Here is a 20,886-nt window from a genome sequence, read left to right on the forward strand (position 1 = left end):
GAAGAGTTATAGAATAGAGCTGCAAAGAAGACAGTGGGGCTGTGGATCCTGAAGACCTGGAGAACCTGAACGTTAAACTTTGCTTAATTTTTATTATTTTTCCTTTTTTTTTTCTTTCAGCTCAATGGCAAGTGTCCCGATCTCTCCTAAGTGCCACAAGAAGTATCAGTGTGACACAAAGCTAACTTCCCTCTAGTGTTGCTATGCTGTTCCTTTTTGCCTCTGCTGTTTCATTGTAGATTTCTCAGGTGTCAGCTTCAGCCTCACAGCTCTCTTCCAATGAACTGTGTGTTTACAGAACACCATGCTTAGTATTTTTCCTAAACCATTTTTCATAAATCTCATACTAAAACAAGATTTTAATTTAGGGGGTATTAAACAAGGACTACAGTTTTTACGGTGTTTTTGTTTGTTATTTGTTATTATTTTGCCTTCTCTTTCCCATGTTAGACTCTATAGTTAATGAGTTATAACCTCAAGTTTTTATAGACTGTTGACTTTGATGACTTTGGTTGCATTGACTGCACATCGGAAAATACCTAAGAGAAGCACTTGCTCATGGAAGATGTATTTTGGCATTGACCTTTAGGAATTAACACCAATTTTCTCTTTTCATATGCTTTATTTAGATTCCGACACAGCCCCAACTGCTGGTACCTGAGAGACTGGACTATCCACACCTGGATTAGGCAGTGTCTAAAATATGGAGCACAAGACAAAGCGTTGTACACCCTTGTAAACAAGGTACGTGCTTTCCCAGCCCTTGCAGCCTGTTCTTCTGAGTCTAGGTGATATGGTATTTAAACCTATTACAGTGCAGCAAAAACAGTATAAGGAGTAAGTTTTAAAAATTACCCTCAGGCATCATTTTTAGAATGGAGATTTATATAAATTAATCAGCACATTAAAAATAAAAATACCCGTAGTTGCTGCTTTTCCGAGCATAGTGACAGGTAGAAGCAAGGGTAGTCCAGTTACAAGAACTCTGCACAGATGCTCATTTTGTTCTTGATCCCTAAACCTTAGATTTCTGGCCTTGTTCCCTTAGGTAACTTCAAAGGAAAAGTTAGGACCCTAGTACTCAGAGTATCTTACACTTTTTTTTTTTTATATTTTTCTTAAGTTGGAAACTGGGAGGCAGTCAGACTCCCGCATGCGCCCGACTGGGATCCACCCGGTATGCCCACCAGGGGACGATGCTCTACCCATCTGGAGCATCGCTCTGCCGCAACCAGAGCCATTCTAGCGCCTGAGGCAGAGGCCACAGAGCCATCCTCAGTGCCCGGGCAAACTTTGCTCCAATGGAGCCTTGGCTGCGGGAGGGGAAGAGAGAGACAGAGAGGAAGGAGAGGGGGAGGGGTGGAGAAGCAGATGGGTGCCTCTCCTGTGTGCCCTGGCCAGGAATCAAACCCGGGACTCCTGCACGCCAGGCCAACGCTCTACCACTGAGCCAACCGGCTATCTTACACATTTCTAAAAAGACATATTCCTAGATTACTCAATGCATGTCTTCTAAATTCTGTGCCCCCTTCCCTTGAGCAATAAAGTACAAAGTAAGCAATAGTTTGGAATGTTAATATTGTAAGTCTCAAACTACACTATTATTACCTGTTAGGAAAGATTTTAATAGTATTTTATGAAAATGTATTGTGTCTATAGTTTCATTGGACTTTGTATGTTAAAACTCAGAGGAAATACTAATTCTGGTTTTGGGGAGTTTTTTTCTCCCATTACATGAGCCCAATTCAATTTAATATGCATTGCAGACAGTTTTTATGTGAGACATTGCACTGAGTATGGATGGCATTGTCTATATGAGCAATATTCTCTCCTTGCCGTCAGGAAACATAATTTAATAAGGCAGATAAGCAGGTTCACCAATAAATCTAATATTTGGCCCCAGGAGAAAGAATAAATTAAATTCTCTCTTCAGTTCATAGTTCATAGTATAATCAGTGACACAGATTATACTAAAAGAAGAAGATTCCTATGAAAACAAAGCAAGAAGGGCTAGAAAGGCAGAAAAGTCTATCTCATTTTCTGCCATCCCTGCTCATGTGGAAAGAACACTCACTCTGTAATCCCATAAATTCTACTAGTTACCTGTAACTTCAGGCAAATAATTTATCCTTCTAGGCCTTAGTTTTGTCAACTCTGAGTCAAGTGAGTTGTACTAAATCAGTGATTTCCAGCCCTCCCTTCCCATTAGAATTACATTAGAAGCTTTAAAACTTATAGATGCTTTTCTGCACCCCCAAGATTTTTATTTTAATGGATCTTTCTGAAGCCCAGGCATTGGTATTTTTAATGGGTTTTTAAAAATGTTTTATTTTTTTAATAGTCTCTTTTTTAGAGCAGTTTTAGGTTCATAGAAAAATTGAGCAGAAGGTACAGAGTTTCCTCATCTGCTCCCTGGACCCACAATGCACAGCCTCCGCCCCCTCCCCCGCCCCATTATCAACATCGCCCACCACAGTGGTGATTTGTTACAACTGATGGACCTGCACTGACACATTGTAATCACCCAAAGTCCCTAGTTTATATTAGGATTCACTCTTGGCACCTTACAGTCTATGGGTTTGGACAAATATATATAGACATGTGTCTACTACTACTACAGTGTTGTCAGAGTGGTTTTACTAAGTTTAAAATCCTCTGTGTTCTGCCTGTTTGTCCCTCATTGGTATCTTTTTAAAGCTCCCATGTTCATTCTGATTTGCAGCCAGAGCTAAGAATCTCTGGCCAGTTGATTTCTAAGGCTCCTTCTAGCTAAAATGATGTATTGTTCCAAAAATATTTTGTTTTTACCCTGCTCCTGCAGATCAATGATTTGGTTGACTCTTTTGAGAAATATAGATGCTGCCCATGAGCTCCAACCTCTCAAACAATGGTTTTAAATTTTCTTTTTCCATTTCAGCACACATGAGGTGTCCATGCAGCCTTATGAGGAACAGTGATTCATAACTTTGGGAGAGTGGGGTTAGGGCCCTCAGAATGTCCCAAGAGGATAGGTATAGTGTGAAGAAATTCCTCAGGCGTTTCTGGTGGTCAATGGGGAAACAACAATGGGGCAGTGTAGGAGATAGTGGTTAAGCCTACTGAAGTAAGAATTTAAAACAAACAAAAATATAGCCACAATTTAGATCATTAGTAGTCAAACATGACTGCATGAAAATCCCAGGGGAAGCTCTTTAAAACTTCAGGTTTCTGTGCCCCATTCCCAGAGATTCTGATTCTGTAGGTCTGAGGCCTAGGAATCTGCACCATTAAAAGCATTCCTAGAAAATTCAAATTCAGATGCTAAACAGTCCACATTTGGAGAAATCTGGAGTCTCAAATATTCAACTGCTTATGAACAGAACACCCGAGGATCTTGGTTAGTAGCATTTTATTGGCATATTTCTTGGGTCTTTAAAATCCAGTCAAAGAGACAACAAAGAGATAACAGGTGCTGGCAAGGATGTGGCATAAAGGGAACCCTTGTACACTGTTCTTGGGAATGTAAATTAGTGCAGTCACTGTGGGAAATAGTATGGACATTCCTCAAGAAATTAAAGCAATCCCACTTCCAGTTATTATAACCAACAGAATGAAATCATTATCTCAAAGAGAGATCTGCACCCCTAGGTTTATTGCAGCATTGGTCACAATGGCCAAACGTGGAAACAGCCTAAATGTCTATTGATGAATGAACAGGTAAAGAAAATGTGATCCATATACACAATTAAGCTACAAAATAAGAGATCCTGGCCCTGGCCAGTTGGCTCAGTGATAGAGCATTGGCTCGGTGTGTAGATGTCCCGGGTTCAATTCCTGGCCAGCACACATAAGAGAAGCACCCATCTGTCTGCTTCTTCACCCTTCCCCCTCTCCTTTCTCTCTCTCTCGTCCCCTCCCGCAGCCAAGGCTCCATTGGAGCAAAGTTGGCCCGGGTGCTGAGGATGGCTCTATGACCTCTGCCTCAGGCACTAGAATGGCTCCAGTTGCAACCAAGCAAAGCCACAGATGGGCAGAGCATCACCCCCTAGTGGGCATGTCAGGTGGATCCCGGTCAGGCACATGCCTGTCTCTTCGCCTCCCCACTTCTCACTTCAGAAAAATACAAGGAAAAAAAAGAGATCTTGTCATTTTTGACAACATGGATGAAACTTAAGGACATTATGCTAAGTGAAATAAGTCAGTCAAAAAGACAGGTACCAGGCCCTGGCCGGTTGGCTCAGCGGTAGAGCGTCAGCCTAGCGTGCGGAGGACCCGGGTTCAATTCCTGGCCAGGGCACACAGGAAAAGCGCCCATTTGCTTCTCCACCCCTCCGCCGCGCTTTCCTCTCTGTCTCTCTCTTCCCCTCCCGCAGCTAAGGCTCCATTGGAGCAAAGATGGCCCGGGCGCTGGGGATGGCTCTGTGGCCTCTGCCTCAGGCGCTAGAGTGGCTCTGGTCACAACATGGCGACCCCCAGGATGGGCAGAGCATCGCCCCCTGGTGGGCAGAGCGTCGCCCCTGGTGGGCGTGTCGAGTGGATCCCGGTCGGGCGCATGCGGGAGTCTGTCTGACTGTCTCTCCCTGTTTCCAGCTTCAGAAAAATGAAAAAAAAAAAAAAAAAAAGACAGGTACCCTATGGTGTCACTTATATGTGGAATGCCAAAACACCAAACTTACAGAAACAGAAACAGTGTAGGATGCTGGGGGTTGGGGATTATAGGAAATGGGGAGACATTGGTCAAAGGGAACAAACTTCCAGGTATAGGATGGACAAGTTCTGAGGCTCTGATGTACAACATGGTAACTAGAGTGAACAGTATTGTATTGTATAGCATTAACTACCCTTATCGTGGTAATCATTTCTCAATATAATGTGTATGTAGTAACTAACTGGACACCTTAAACTTACACAATGTTGTATGTCAGTTATTTCTCAAAGTTGGGGAGAAAACCATCTAAGGGCCAGAAAATGCTGCATAAGGCAGTAATGTGTGCTTTCTTTTGAGAGTCCATGTTTGCATTGATATTCATACCTTATAAAAAGATCTCTGAACCAGTGGAATAAGTGGAGGGTAAGGGGGTTTGGTTTAGGATTTTTTTTAGCTATGACAAGGTGTTAGAATTGAGTTTTATTTTTCACATATCAGTTGTCTTACCTCAGACACCCTCACAACCTTCTCACCTGACAGCAGTTCCAGTTACCATTCCTCATGAGTCCCAGCTTCTCTTTCACTGCACAGATGCTGTAAAATGATAGTCAAATATTTTAAAGATAATGGTGGCAAGTTTTGTCCTGAATAATACATAGGCACATATTATAAATCAAATTAAAGTGGATATTTTTCTCTTATTTTTGCTTTTATTTTCATTTTCATTACAGGTTCAATACGGAATTTTTCCAGATAACTTTACATTCAATTTACTGATGGATCATTTCATAAAAAAAGAAAATTACAAAGGTAACAAACCAAACCCAGGTCCATTCAGAATGGGGCTTCAGCTCCCAAAGAGAGGTCAATGTCGTCACTTTCCCTTTTTTATTTCATGATGACCTCTCTTTACATCCCTCTTTTAGTCAGAGAGGACCTGTAGTTGATTTACCATACCTCTTGGCCAGATGGGAAAATCATATCCAGGTTTTTTCCTCTGAGTTTCTCAAGTTCATTTGTTCATGCCTCTTTAGGCGAAGGACAGTGAATTTAGTTAAGCAGGAGACCCTGCCCGAGCTTCCATGGCTGGGTAGGCTAGAGTAAAGCTGCAGTTAGCTTGCCCCCTGTTTTTGGCACCAGTTGCTAACTTTGTTTTATTTAAATCACAGTTGTTATATTATGTAAAGTATAAAACCATGAAATCAGTGAGCAGTACACCCATGATGAAGGAAAGTCATTTCCCCTCCCTAGAATTTTGTTACTTCATCTGTAAATAAGTGGGTCTGTGATCTCTGAGATCTGTTTACCCTTAAATTCTCTGATCTCATGAAATTAATTTAAGGTGACTCTTAACGTCAGCTGCAGTGAGGGAGGCCAAGGAAAGATGATGATTGCAGCAGACTCTATAAAGCGGGCAGTGGGACCCTACCACTCTCCAACGGACGAGGAATTGTAGTAAAGCGCCCTTGTGCTTGCTGTTGTGCAGACAGGGAAGAAGGAAAAGGGAGGCCTTGCCATTGTACAAAGACACACACTGGCTTCCTCTTCCACCACTTCATCCAAGCTTGCTTGGTACTGAGGAGCCGTGAGGAAGCCATGCCTGTGTTAGGGTAGTTACTACCTCAGGAACACGAGTGTGGACTGGTGGTTACTTAGGTAGCTCTGACTGGGTGTTTTCTGCTACCTTGTCTTCCAAATCACTGATTTGATCCTCTGCTTCATCTAGCTTGCTATTGATTCCTTCGAATGTATTTTTCATTTCAGCTATTGTATTCTTCATCTCTGTCTGGTTCTTTTTTATGGTTTCTATGTCCTTTTTCATGCTTACTGTCTCTTTGTTGAAGTACTCACTGAGTTTCATCCATTCTTCCTCTAAGTTTCTTGAGCATCCTTGAAATGTTTTGAACTCTGCATCTGGTATATTGCTGGCCTCCATTTTATTTAGTTAAAAACATGGAACACTTCACAAATTTGCATGTCCTTCTTGCACAGGGCCAAGCTAATCTTCTCAGTATCTTTCCGACCGTAGTGTATGTACTGCTGAAGTGAGTACTGGCAGTCACTTATGCAGCCATGACATCTGTGATCCTGTCTTTGGGTTTCTTCTGTTCATCCCTGCATGTCAGCACCTTTTCCATTGCATCAGTACTCAGTGATGAAACTGGAGACCGACCGTTTCCGCCCTTAGTATGGGCACCCTTCTCCTTCCTCTTCTCTGGGTCTCTGCTCTATCTTCTTTCTCATAGGCTTACAGTTACTCACTGCCAAAGGCTATTTGCTGCACATTAGTTTTTGAAATGTTAATTATCCCCTATTGTCCATTTCTTACTCAGTTTTAAACATGCATTTCCTGAATTTAACTGAAAGATAATTTGCTTTCACATAATCTAATTTTCATAATCTATTCTCTGAACATCAGATTTAAGAATCCATATTACTGTACCTCTGGAAAATTATGTGGTAACAGTTTTCTCCTCATTCTCTCTTTCAAAGGTATGTTGGAAGCAATGGGCGCAGCATGCAGTGTGCAAATGATGTTTTGTTGAGTTGTATACCTGAAACCTGTGTGGTTTTGTGAGCCAGTGTCACCCCAATAAAATAGATTGTTGTTAGGATAGGAAATATCAAAGTACATAAATAATTATGGAGGAAAATTAAATTAATTATACAGACCAATCTAATTTTACTTCCCAAGCTGATGGAAATACAGAATATACATGTTGAAAGATAAAGTAAATTTGCCTTCTTTTTCATATGTAATTTTAGGTTCCATAGTGAACAGCTGGCAAAACTAAATTTATTTTAAAAATTGAATTTTTTTAGCTATAATTTTCTTTTAAAATATCATCTATTTGTTGGGGGTGGGGTCTTTTCTTTATTTTATTTTATTTATTTCTTCCAGGTATTATTTTGCTGCTGACTAGATGACTTTCTGGTCTTCCCATCTTATCTCAGTTTCCCCATTTGTAAAAAGAATATAGAAATTCTTGCCTGTGGTTTCATTCCGAATCATGACATGAACAAAATCAGTTGGCTAGGAACAGCTGTAAATCAGTGCTAACTCTTACAATTATGAGTGTATGCAAAAATTGGTTAACACAACAATTCAATGCGTTAGTCAAAAATATTTATGCCTATTATATGCAGGCAACACATTTTAAACCAATATTAACATTCTCTAATGTAACAACAAATATTAAGAGGAAATTATTTGAACTTGATTTTCTTGGTGTCTGCCTATGTTATAGAATATTGAGGGAAAATAAAAATTGTTCAGGATCTGATCTCCTATGACCAGTGTTCATGTGGAAGCAAATATGTTGTATATTATACTCAGGTGCTTATAATTTATGGATGAGCATTTTCCTTCCTCTTTAAGACTTTTAAACTGGTCTCATTTGCCCTTTTTATATTAATCAGTTTTTTATCTTTGAAATAATACCTGGGATATAGGATTGCTTCTGGCATTTGTCCTCTTTGCCCTAACAAGGAGAAGGTACCAGAACACAAGCAAGAACACAGAATGGAGTTGTCAGCCCAGCCCTGCTCCGCCTATCAGGGTGACCTAGAAAATATATTTGCCTCCTTTCTGTTTGCTTTGCTTAGCGGATAGGCCTGATACCTTAAATTTGCTTCTCAGTTTATGAGGCATTTTCACATGTATTATCTTGTTGGACTGTCCAACAATCTTTTGAAATAGATGGGACAAGAGGTGTTTTATCATTATGAAGATGATACTGGGAGAAATTAAGTGGTTTATTCAATGTCCTTGAGGACGATAGTGCAGTACATACTAGTATGTACAATAGAAGCTAAAGGTTTGGGAAGAACTAGGACCAAGGCCCACATTTTTTACTTCTTAATTCTGCTTGTTTTTCTATCACCCCTCACTTTCTATAAAAAGTGCAGTTAAGTATAGATTTGGTGATGCTAACCTACAGCTAATTTGCTTTCATTTTTACTTTGATCTTCTGGCCAGATGCTTTATCCGTGGTTTTTGAGGTCATGTTGCAAGAAGCCTTTGAAGTACCTTCTACCCAACTTCTCTCCCTCTATGTTTTATACTACTGCCTGGCAAAGAAGACAGACTTCACTGTAAGTAATGTACCTAAGCAGGCCCACGAGCCTCAGAAAAAGCAGGTGGTGGCCGCTCAATAGAGATGAGGTGGCCAGAGGGAACCCCGGCTCCTGGAATCTGAAAAGAGCTATTCGATGTGCAGCTCTGTGGCCATGTACAGCCAGGAGTGAGTGTTCATTCTATACATTGTAGCTACTGGTTTCTAACAAAGTGGAACTGGATGTTCCTGCACGCCAGAGAATCTCAAGTGAATGTGCTTGCGCACATTTTGAAACTTGAGTGAGTTCTAGTGCTCCTCAGCCATTCGGAAATGGGGAACTGGTAGTCGGTGAGAGCTGGACACGGCAGCGCAAAGAAGCAGTGACCTGCTGGCTCTCACTGCAACCTTCTGTATTAAATGCCGATTATTTATGTCAGTATTTTCCTAAGGTTAGGCTGGGTCAGTCCAGAATGCCAGGTTTGGTTTTATACCTTAGGTTAGGTATTTAGTTATTATTTATTGCTATGCTAAGACTAACAACAGCTAATATTTAAAATAACACTTACCTTAAACCAAGTTGTGTTTTTGGTATTTTAAATTTATTAATGCAGTTAATCCTCAACTCTATACAAGTGAGAAGACTAGGGCACAGAGATGTCAGGTAATAGCGTGGAGCTGCCTCATGAAGCCAGGAAGTCTGGTCCTGTTATCTTCCCTTAACCTCAAATATAACATTAAAAGCATTCTAGTTTGGGTAGGAATTGGGTAGTCCATATCCTAAAAACTTAAGGTGTGGTTTGCTTCTCTAAGATGAGTGTCATAGCCTATAGCAAATACCCCATTCATTATCTCATTAAATATAAAGTATCTGTGACACTCCATACTTTCTCACAGAAGTGAGCAAACCTTTTCAGCCTACAGTTTAAGAAGAATACAGGTATTTAAAAACAATGAAACAAACACAGATATAAAACTATGACTATAATGAGCACTACAAAGATGTCTGTGAAAAACCTTTTGTTTGTATTTTAAACTTCAGTAGGTTAGGAAAGGCTTTCTTAAGAAAGTATTTCTTGGATTAATATTTGAAGGATGAATAGGAATTAACTGACTGAAAAAGGGAAGAAAACCCCAAAAGAGGAAATAACATGTGCAAAAGCCCTGTGGCAGAACATGGTGGGCAGAAAGAGGCAGGAAGAAGATAGGAAGATTGTCAGTGCAGCTGCAGCCGGGAGACCGGTAGGAAGGCCTTACGATGGATGAGATGAGGTTAGAAGATGTAGACCATGCCTAGCCATTTGTCTTCATACTAAAAATAGTGAGAAACCGTTAAGAAGTTTGAAGCAGAGGGGGTAACATGATCAGATTTGCATTTTGAAAAGATGCCTCTGGTTGTAATGCGCATAAAAGATCAGAGAGCGGCCAGGATGGCTGTGGTCAGAGCATTTATGTTATGGTTGAGCAAGAGGAAACAGTAGCTTGGGGACCAAGATGTGGTGGAGTTAGAGAGTGGCCAGTGGACATATTTGGGGGGCAGATCACAAGATGATGAACTAGATATGGAGGCAGGGAAGGGGGAGTCAAATAAGAGGGGAGTCATCCCCTCATTTCTGACTTGTGTATCTGGACAAGAAGCTTGCGGTGTGTTCGCAAAGGGAACTTGAAAACGGCTGGGTTTTATGAGGAAAATCGTTGATTTGGCTCCGAACATTTTACCTTTTGAGACAGTCAAGAGATTACACAAGGGAAATTAGGATCTTAATGGGAAAGTCTGGACTGGATATAAAAGTTATACACTGTAAAGCCAGTATCCACGGCCACCATCACAGCCACCTGGCCCATGCAGGTTCGCATTTGATTCGGACAGACGGTAAAGAAACAAGGGAGCCAAAAACTGGTGGGCCATCATCTTTAATCCTAGCTTGCACCCGGCGGGCAAGTAAAAACACACACTGGGCTCCAAAACCCACTCATTCAGCACTCACAAAGCTACTGACTTATCCAAGTTTCCTAGAATCAAAGGTGTGTCTACTTCACCAGCCTCATTCTCCTTTGTTCCCCATCTCCTCTCTCTGCACAAACTCTGCACTATCTGGCTTTTTCTTCAGCACTCCACCATCTTGGCTGCCTCTCCTCTCCTCCATGTGGCCTTTCTCTACTCTCCTCTCTGATGCTAATCTCAGGAACCAAGAGAGCAAGCTCTCGTTCTGCCCCCATTTTATAATGTAGAAATCAAAACCTTTAATCCAATATACAAACAAGGAAGTCTCTGATACAAAGTCACTTATCTGAGGCATAATGGGATTCCTCATGAGAGTGCACCACCCCACATCAAAAAGGGTGGGAAAGGCTTAGTCCCAAAACCAAGCCCCAGGCTACAAGGATCCTGCCTGTCCACAGCCCGCCCCCAACATACATTAATACAATCATGCCCATCCCAAGCAATCACCTGGGTGACGGGCTTCCACGTGGACAGCGCCATCTTTAACAAAGTGAGCATAATATATTTTATCTGCCCAACATACACCCATGTGTAAATGCCTGCAAACGAGCCACAGAGCAAAAAGAAAAGCAGGAATATATATGCCACAAAACCCTTGAGAAGAGAGTGGTCTACAAGATAGCATGCTTCTGAGAAAGATGAGGACTTTTGGAAAGTTCATTAAATTTAGCAGCACGAAGGCACTAAAACTGTAACCTTCGTTTCCATACAATAATGGAGCAGGAAACTAAATTGGAGTGTGTAAAGCCAGTAGCCACCATTGTGGCCATTCACATGCAGGTTCACATTGGATTCGGACAGTCGGCAAAGAAACAGCAGAGCCAAAAGCTGGTGGGCCATCATCTTTAATTCTAGCTTGCACCCGGCGGGCAAGTAAAAACACACACTGGGCTCCAAAACCCACTCACATTCAGTGCTCACAAAGCTACTGACTTATCCAAGTTTCCTAGAATTAAAGGTTTCTAGCTCACCAGACTTTATTCACCTCTTTTCCCCATCTCCTTCCTTATCCCAGATACAAACTCTGCACAAACTGGCTTCTCACTCAACACTCCGCCATCTTGGCTGCTTCTCCTAGCCTCCTCCACATGGCCTTTCTCTGCTCTCCTCTCTGCTCTCTCCTCTAATGATAATCTCAGGAACCAAGAGCAAGCTCCTGGTCTGCCCCCATTTTATAGTGTAGAAATCAAAACCTTTGATCTAATATACAAAATAGGGAAGTCTCTAATACAAAGTCACATATCTGAGGCATGATGGGATTGCACCACCCCACATCAAAAAGGGTGGGGAAGGCTCAAACCCAAAACCAAGCCCAAGGCTACAAGGATCCTGCCTGCCCACAGCCTACCCCCAACACACATTAACATCACCTGGGCGACAGCTTCCATGTGGGCAGCGCCATCTTTAACCAAGTGAGCATAATATATTTTATCTGCCCAACAGAGTGGATTATGGATTGTATAGAAAAGAGTGAGTGTAGTCAAGCGTTTTGAGATAGCTAGCTGTGAGGTGGGGTAGAGCAGGAGAAAGAGAGGAAATGAAGGTTTGCTTTGTATTATCAGGAGAGGCAGAGCATAAAATGGAAAAGCCTTAGAGGACATGGTGAAATAGCACCTTGACTTAGTCTGTGGTGGTGCAAACAACAGAAGCTAACAGCTTGGAAGAGACCTAATATTTTAGCAGTGGATACACGATTCCCAGACCATTCAAACAAACAACAACAAAAATCTCTAAGACGCTCATTTATTTTTGTTTGTTTGTAGAAGTCCTCTGGGAGTATCAGCGTTCAGGTCCCCATCACACCCTGCTCGGTTCCTAGCTCAGCCAGATTGCTGCTTCCCTGGCTCTTAGCCCCTATTGCATTGTGATACTATAGATCTTTTTTTTCCCTTAAATAAAGGAAAAGCTGTTTTTAAGACTCCTCATTTATTATTCACTGGGCCTCTTTTCATGCAGTCTGTGGGGGGAACTCAAACCTTAGAGTGATTTGCTTTTGAAAGTGAAATGACCTGGCCCTTAATTACCAGCAATTTTACTTATCTGTGCTGCTGCAGTGCCTGGGGAGGTTTTGTTTCCCTCCCAAGGTCTTTGCTTTGTTCAGGCCTTAAGAAATTACACTTTAATTGCACAAAGGCCATTCCCAGTGAAAAGGTCTGGGCGCCCATTAACACCTGGGGTGCTCCCTTAGACCAGGCTGCTGTTGTAGCCCACGGACCTTGTTCGTTCTCTGCTTGCTCCCTAACCTCTGAGCGCAGTGCCCAGCGCAGGGAACCTGAGCTTCGTGCTCTGTATTGCCAAGCCAGAGCCATGGCGCAGGCCACTTTGCGCCCATGTGGCACCGAGAGGATCACAGCTGTGTGTCCAGGGAGTCCCCATTGCTACCCTTAACTGCTTTGCAGCGAGCTTAGCAATGTGTGTGTTTTTGCCCCATTTTTCTCATGTCTCAAAAGGCTCCAATTTTACTGGAGTGTAATTTTGTACCATGGGTTGAAAGAAACGATTACTAAGTGTTTCTGATTGCCTAATTTACTTTTGAGAGGCATAAATCTATTTAAAAGCAACCTAATAGTTGTATTTATTTTAATACTATCAAGGAGCAGTCTTATCATTGCTGAATTGTTTAAAATTCAAAAGCTCACTCCGTCATGTCAAAGCCATGTGAGTGAATATGGGGCTGACAGCACGTCAAATTTTTATTGACTGTCTCAAGGCAGTGCTGGTCCAGAGCGTGCTCTTTATTTTCGTTTTGTTTTGCTTATTGTAAAAGGAGCTCTTAACTCATTGCCAACATTTTGGAAAATAAAAGTATGAAGAAGAAAACCAAAATTACTCATAATTTCACTACCCAGAAATCTATTAACATACAAGATATTCTTTTCTGTATTTTCCATTAAACAAACACCTTTTACTTACAAAATTGGAAGTATAATGTATCTATAGCTTTATTATTTTGTTTTCTTAATGCTGTAACATGTTCTTTTTACTTCATGTTATTAAAAATCATGTTTTTGCATAAAGCCTTGACTGCTTGGCTGGACGGTGGTCTGGCACGTTCTGTTGCAGTGGGAAGAGGAGAGGAACTTGGGCGCGTCCCTGTTACTGCCCGGCCTGAAGCAGAAGAACTCCGTGGGCCTGAGTTCCCAGCTGTATGGCTATGCACTTCTCGGTAAGCTAAGGGAGCCGCACAGTATTGTTTTTCATGGATAAAACTAATGCATTCTTCTACTTCATGATAAAATTATACTTTGATTTAAATTTGCTAGTGAATTCCTGTACAGCTGTCATTTTTAGGCACACACACAAAAATAGACTTTGATGGCCTTACAGTTATGACATAAGAGAATACAGCGGGTTCTAAAATATGTCACTGACTTGCAAGCTGAGAACTAATACAGGTGACCGTGGATTATACTGAGTGGTAATCAGTGTAAGGAAGGGACAGAGAAAGGAAATGTCTGGCCCTCTGTTGGGATAACCTGCCAGTAGAGTCTTTCCCGGAATTAACATCTTTCTCTCGCTAGACCTAAAGTCCAGGAGGTATGAAATTTCGAGTTAGAGTTGAAGACCTCTCTTAGGTGTGCTTTTCAGGTGAGGGATGACAAACTGAGCACAATGACTAGCAGTTTGGGAACGCAGAGAGTGACTGTGCCATGCAAAAGCTGACTGCATTGTAGACAGGTCGGGAGAGCACAGCCGCCAAGCTGCAGCCTTCGAACCCGGCTGTGTGGGATCTGGGCAAATCACACTCAACACCAAATGTGCCCTCTTTACAGATGTTTATTCTCTTTTTTTTTAAGATTTTATTTCTTGATTTTAAAGAGGAGAGAGCGAGGGGAAGCCGGAGGGGTGGGCGGGTGGGTATCAACTCATAGTAGTTGCTTTCTGTGTGTGCCTTGTCCAGGCCCAGGGTTTCAAAACGGCAACCTCAGTGTTCCAGGTCGATGCTTTATCCACTGTGCCACCACAGGCCAGGCTGCAGATGTTTATCTGCATATTATTTCATTACTTTTTCTTCTATGTATTAAGTGATAGCCATTTGAGAAAGCACCTTCTCTTGAATATACATTGCTTCTGCTTATGTTTGATTTTTGAAAATCATCAAAGTTATAGCAGCTTGACTGCTTTTGAAGTTGATCTCCACCCACAAAATGTAGTGTGGCATTCCTGGATGCCGATTCTGATAGAAACTGCCTTGGAGAGAGGAATTTCAGGGTTTACAAGACTGCCTGTCAGTCTAATGAAAGAGCTGACTACTTTTTTTAAAAACCATGTTAGCCTTATTTGCCATCTATTTTCTGTATGAATTTATACGTTTTTGCCTTTGGATTAGCATTCAGCACTGTTGCACTGCAGGATCAGGAAGATGTCAGGGCTAAGAAGCTGTACTGTGTTGTTGTTGTTTCTGAGCAGAGGCCCCGGCACTTTGGGACCGGCAGCCGGCACATCCAAAGCTCTCATCAGTGTGTGCAGGCTCCCTCACCCGAGGGAGGCAGCTTCCCAGAATGTGACTGCAGTCTAGCCACAAGCATCTTACAGGTCTAAAATTAGCTGTCACCTGATCAGCTTTGTCTATTTGTGTCCTGCTATAGCTTTCCAAATCCTCCTTCCCAGGAAAGATAAAGTGAAGGTAGATTTAAGACCTGGCTGCGCAAGGTGACTTGTGTCATTAGTGCAGAGAGGACTGCTGTTCCACAGGAGCCCGGAGACAGCCCCTCTCCCAGAGAACTGCTGTCTGCCATCTGCAGCTTGAATGCCAGTGTTGATGCTTTGAGGTACCAGGAGAAACACTCATGTCTCAAGATCCAAACGTCGATGAGGACTTTATGCTTTAAGTATTGATAAAGCTCAAATCAAGGAAGGGAGCAAAATGAGATTTTTTTTTTTTCATAGGAAAAGTCAATGGGATGTTAGAGCATTTCAGAAAATGTCGGATGTTTCCTGGCAGGGCAAGTTGCCCACTGTTGACAAGATTTTCACCATAGGAAAGTTGTACAATTTCTTTTTCTGAGTAAGACTTTGTTCTTTTTTGTTGTTCATTTTTTATTGATTTGAGAGAGAGAGAAATATCAATTTGCTGTTCCACTTAGTTCCATTTAGTTTTGCACTTATTGGTTGCTTCTCGTATGTACCCTGACTGGGGATTGAACACGCAACCTCAGCATGCTGGGACAATGCTTTATCTACTGAGCTACCCAGCCAGGCCAGATTTTATTCTTAAATCAAAAACAGTTTTTTAGTTGTTTGACTCATAAGAGTGGCTCCATTTAGAGGCAGATAGATCGACCTCTCTGTATTTTCCTCAGCCTCTGCTTCAGACATCCTCATGATAATCCCCACCAGCCTAAATGAAACAGAAGAAAAACAAGCTCATAAAATTTCATATTAAAAAATATATACAGTGACTTCTACCACATACTGCATCCATCTGAAATGTGCCCAGGTTGCTGGGTGGGATGGGGCCCTGGGTACAGATTTGAAATGATCCTTCAATGTTTCTGGGGCCGCTCGGTGAGTATTCACATGTGCCCTCCGGTCCTCCGTCTCCGAGGTGGTGGGAAGGCGCGGCTGAGCTGTCTTCATCTTTCCTTTTGGCCACAGGGAAGGTGGAGTTACAGCAAGGGCTGCGGGCTGTGTACCACGACATGCCTCTGCTGTGGCGGCCAGGCTACCTGGACAGAGCCCTTCAGGTAATGGAGAAGGTGGCCTGCTCCCCGGAGGAGGGAAAGCTGTGCAGAGAAGCGGTATGTTTCCCAGTCCTCCTTGCACGGGTGTAGCCGCCTCCTGTTCTCATAAGCCAGGTTCAGCTTTGTTTGTGTTATCCTCCCCACTCCCTACTTGTTTTTTTTCTGTAGAATCATGTACTTACCCAGTTGAAAAGGAATGAAAAACCATAAAACATTCTCAATGTTACTAACAAAATATAGTAGAAAATAAGAGTATTGTTGACTTTATAGCTCACAGTCTAGGAGGAAAACTCTTCCCTTCCCCTGAGTTGAATAAAATACTGCCCCCTCCCCCAATAAAAATCTCAGTGGCAGCTCAGGAGAGGTTAAGATTAAATTTAAACTTTTTGGCCTTTCTGTATCCTTAGAACCCTGGGAGACCTCATGTCCCCCAAGCCTGTAAGAAGTGAATCTGGGGATTAGAGATGGCACAGCCTTCCTTTCATTCCATCACACCATGCCGTGGTGCATGCGTGGTGCTGAGGTCTGCATCAGATGTTCCTTTCGAAGTCCTACGGAGTGCACTTTGCCTGGACTAGGAACCTGTCCTTCAGCCCAAAGCTCATCTCTCTTAGTCATTGAGGACTTGTGACATTGTGAAGTTAACTAGACGTAGCTCAGGTTATAGGAAACGTAGCATCTTTGAGCCCTATGACACCTTCACCCCATAGGAAGCCACAGTGTCCACTCCTGTCCAAGCAGCTCTTGTAGTCAGAGTGAGGCCTAAAAGCACATTGGTTGTTTTATTACTAGGGTGTAAAAGTTGCCTTTGACCTGCTTACTTTTTTTTTTTTTTCCTTGACCCTGGTTACTGGAACTCACCACCTGGCTTTTATTTTGATCAAGATATATACAAGTTGGTTTCTATAGTGGCTCCTTATACTTAATGTCCAGTGAATCACTATGTTCTTTGCCAGGCGTTTATAACAAAGCATGAACATTTCTGAATATATATTTCTACTTAGCCCTACTATATTCAGCGCTAGTGATTGAAAACAAAATTGTATATAAACTCTTTGCCAGCAAAATATTCCTTCCAATCTGAGTTAGATTTGCATTCTTTGTGTTCTGACTTAAGAATGTGATTCATATGTTGGCAAGAATGGGACATGTGTCAGATTTGGGTATAATGTATTAATGGCATTAAAGGGCCTCAGAGTATTTCTGGATTGTTGTTCTAATGTGATCTGGACAGAATCGATGCTGAAGCAGGTGCTGATGCTGCCCATGAGGTTGATTCCGTCCCATCGCTGATGATGGGTCCCTTCGGGTGGAGGGAGGTATGCCCAGGGTGAAAGTGGTGAGGGAGAGGGGTCTAACCAAAAAGAAAGCCTCTGTTTTATGACTTTCTAAGTCACAGAGATCACCTCATTAAAGTGAATTTTATGTCTGCCTCTGGTCTTTGCCAGCAACTCGGTGGGTCGTGCTGATCCCTAATCTACGGATACTCTGAGAGCTGAAGTCTTTCTCTGAAGTAGGACCTCGCCTGGATACTCGGCTTCACCGTGTGTCCACAATGGCCCTTTGTTGGCTGTGGTCTGTGCTGGTGTTTCTTTTCCTTTCTCCCAATTCCAAACTGAGGAAGAAAGACGTGGAGGTGGGGGCGGGGACATTCTTTTTGTGCCCATCCAGCGTAATTCTTGGATTCCTACTTGGTTGATTAAAAGTAAAATCAGATGCCCTTATGCTGATTGATACACAAACAGTTCTGAGCTTGCTTATTTGTATCATTTGCTTTTGTACTAAGTTTCTCATGCCATCTGACTGGGTGTTACCAATATGAACTCCTATAACCATTTCTGTTTCCTATAATTTGATAAGAGAGCTCTTCTCACAACTTTTTAGATCCCAGATTTCCTTCCTTTCCCTCCTGCTGCGCTCTTCACAGTGTGCCCTCAGGGCTGCAGGCTGCTGAGTCCACACCCCTTTCTGCTCCACAGCTGGCTGTGCTGGACAGAGTGCTGGTGGCTCTGACTGCCCCGACCCCCGGCTCTTCAGAGGAGCAGCCCCCAGAAGGGGAAGGCGGCCAGCAGGCTGAAGAACTGCAGGAGCAGCTGGACGTGGAGGAGACTGAACAGTCCAAGCTCCTCCAATACCTGGAACGCTTTAAAGTGAGTCATTGTGGAATGGAGGCCCTCTCAGTGGTGCATTAAACTTGCTTCTCTGCCAGAATGATAGACAGGCCTTAATGTCACACACAAAGACATTAATAACTGACATCAAAAATGGCATTTTTATTGCTTCACACAGGCAGTGGTTTTAAAAGAAACAAATGGAATTTCTGGGCTCCTTTTCCTACTTGAGCTAATGGGTCCCAGTTTTGTTCCCTAAGGCAGCATGTCATTACCCCTCATCCCTGACATGTGCCTGATGAGCGGTAATAGCCTGCTCCTTCATAGCAATCACCTGACTCCAGCCCCGAGGAAAGGGTCAGCTCATTTCTCCATATTGCCCTGAGCGTGCTTGATAACCCAGAAACACAGGTAGAAATTGCAGAGCCACATTTGAGTATGATGGGGGTAAGAGGCAGGCTTCTTGGGGGCTTTGCATTGTGCACCAGGGCCCTAGAAATGCTCTCTCGTACTACAGGGAAGATGGAAACAGGTTTCCCCTGTTTCTTCTCAGAATAGCTCTGAGTGCTCACTGCTGTGGTAGCGTTCAGCTGTACATCTCGAAAGGCTCTGGTCATCAGGGAAGAAGAGCCATGGTCAAAGTTTAAACCCTGGGCTTCTTCCTTGCTTGGTTTCTTGTCCATTTTGTACAAGAAGAAAAAAAGTGCTGCCTGAAGGAGAATTCTTTGTATGAAGCAGAAAATGTTCCCTATTGTGTCACTTTGGGACAGAGAGGTATAATTTGCCAGATTATTACCTTTAAATCTTTTCAGTAATTTTATTGAGTCAGCTATGGGGAACTTATTTCCCTGAGCTATAATGGGGATTTTATTGTACTTTTAGCAGCTGTTTCTCCCAGAACCTCTATAAGGTCATTGCTCTACTTCCCTCTTTTATAATTTGAAAACTAAGAAAGCAAGGTTAATCAATGTTCCCCAAACTGCAGAGAATTAGCAGTCAAGCTAGGTTGAGAGTCTACATACCTGTTCTTTCCTCTTAACTTTGCCTCATTTTACAGATACAGAAAGGCGAAAAAACAAAACATCTACTTAGCCCCATAGCTTATCATCAACTGTGTTCATATTGACCAAGGCTGTCTCACACTGTTCCTAAAAACTGCCACCTCTTTCTCTTGTTTCTTACATAGTTAATCTCGGAGACCCAAAATCTGTGCCAACATTAAATTCTCAGCCCTCTCTCTTCTAAAAACACCCTTTTTTTGAAAATCAAGACAGGAGACGTATTTATTGACAGCTAGCTGTGTGTTAGACCCCTGCATTTCATCCATCCTCACCGTAGCGCCGGGGAGAAGATACTGCCTGCCTGTCCCGTGACATGACACCAAGGCTGAGTGCAACCAGCCCATAGACTATGGAATTGAACGCAAGTTTTCTGACTCAGAATTGAGTCTTTATTCTGATGTCGCAACCTGTTTCCTTGACCTCAGACCACATGGATAATGATTTTTCATTTTACATTTTCTTTCCTTTCTGCTGCCTGATACTTATTAGTCTCAGATAAATTGCTTGGGGCCCATTTTTATATGACTGGCCCCTCCCACTATGCCCCTGGCCACTCCTCAAGCCCCTGCACCTGCCTACCTCCCGCTCCCCATTGGGACGGGCCTCACACCTCTGCCAGTGAACTGCCCTTGTTTGTGGCCCACAGGGATGTGGTATAAGCTGTAGCCGGGGCCATACGGGGCTCTCTGGTGATCTGCATCTTGCAGCACTTAAGTGGATTAGTGTTTTTCGGCCTTACTTCTCCGGGAACACAGTACGAACAAAGCAAGCTGCCATCTTCGATGGAGCTGTAAGCAGGCAATATGTGGAGGCTGACCTGTGAGCACAGCATGTGGAAGCCTGTAATAGTGGAGGCACTCATGGGAGCTGTTTAGCATGCCATTAGTAAGAAATCCTTGAAATGATTTCCATCTGTTGAAAGGAACCGGCATTGGGCGAGCATTTATCTGTTATTCTGTGGGAGAAGACGTGGACGGCTTCCTCCAGTTTACCCGCTGCTTCTGCCATTTTGTCTGCATCTTAGAGTTCTTTGTTCTTGGAGTTTGCTGCTTGGTTTGGTACAGGTCAGGGTAGAAACATCGGTTTCTTATACTTGTGTCATCCTTGTGGTTTAAAACTAGAGAGAATCACAGCATATGGAGTTCTGTGTACAGTTTGTGAGTGAAGGGGGAAAGATCACTTGTAGTGCCTCTTAGCAAAATTGCGGGGTTGGGGTAAAAAAAGAGCAAGAGCTACAGTTCCTGGCTGAAAGGCAGCCTGCCAGCTTCCCAACAACGTGCTTTTCCTATAAACAGACTGTGCAGAAGTTTTGCAAGTGACTTCATGTCTTTTCCTCTTTTATT

General features: G+C 42.7%; 1 protein-coding gene and 1 non-coding gene across 3 annotated transcripts in view; one reads left to right on the forward strand and one right to left on the reverse strand.

Moving 5' to 3' along the window:
* Positions 1-20,886, forward strand: part of MRPS27 (mitochondrial ribosomal protein S27) — a 97,450-nt gene that overhangs the window by 72,770 nt on the left and 3,794 nt on the right. For both annotated transcript variants that reach the window (XM_066241534.1, XM_066241541.1), the window contains 6 exons: positions 630-744; positions 5,359-5,437; positions 8,607-8,722; positions 13,751-13,853; positions 16,286-16,428; positions 18,351-18,521. In XM_066241534.1, the coding sequence (XP_066097631.1) occupies positions 630-744; positions 5,359-5,437; positions 8,607-8,722; positions 13,751-13,853; positions 16,286-16,428; positions 18,351-18,521 (727 nt within the window). The remainder of the gene's footprint in view (positions 1-629; positions 745-5,358; positions 5,438-8,606; positions 8,723-13,750; positions 13,854-16,285; positions 16,429-18,350; positions 18,522-20,886) is intronic.
* LOC136321683 (U6 spliceosomal RNA) lies at positions 6,575-6,680 on the reverse strand. The gene has a single exon (XR_010728817.1). It is a non-coding gene; the product is annotated as a U6 spliceosomal RNA (small nuclear RNA).

Source organism: Saccopteryx bilineata, chromosome 1 (assembly GCF_036850765.1).
Source record: "Saccopteryx bilineata isolate mSacBil1 chromosome 1, mSacBil1_pri_phased_curated, whole genome shotgun sequence".
Classification (NCBI taxonomy): Eukaryota; Metazoa; Chordata; class Mammalia; order Chiroptera; family Emballonuridae; genus Saccopteryx; species Saccopteryx bilineata.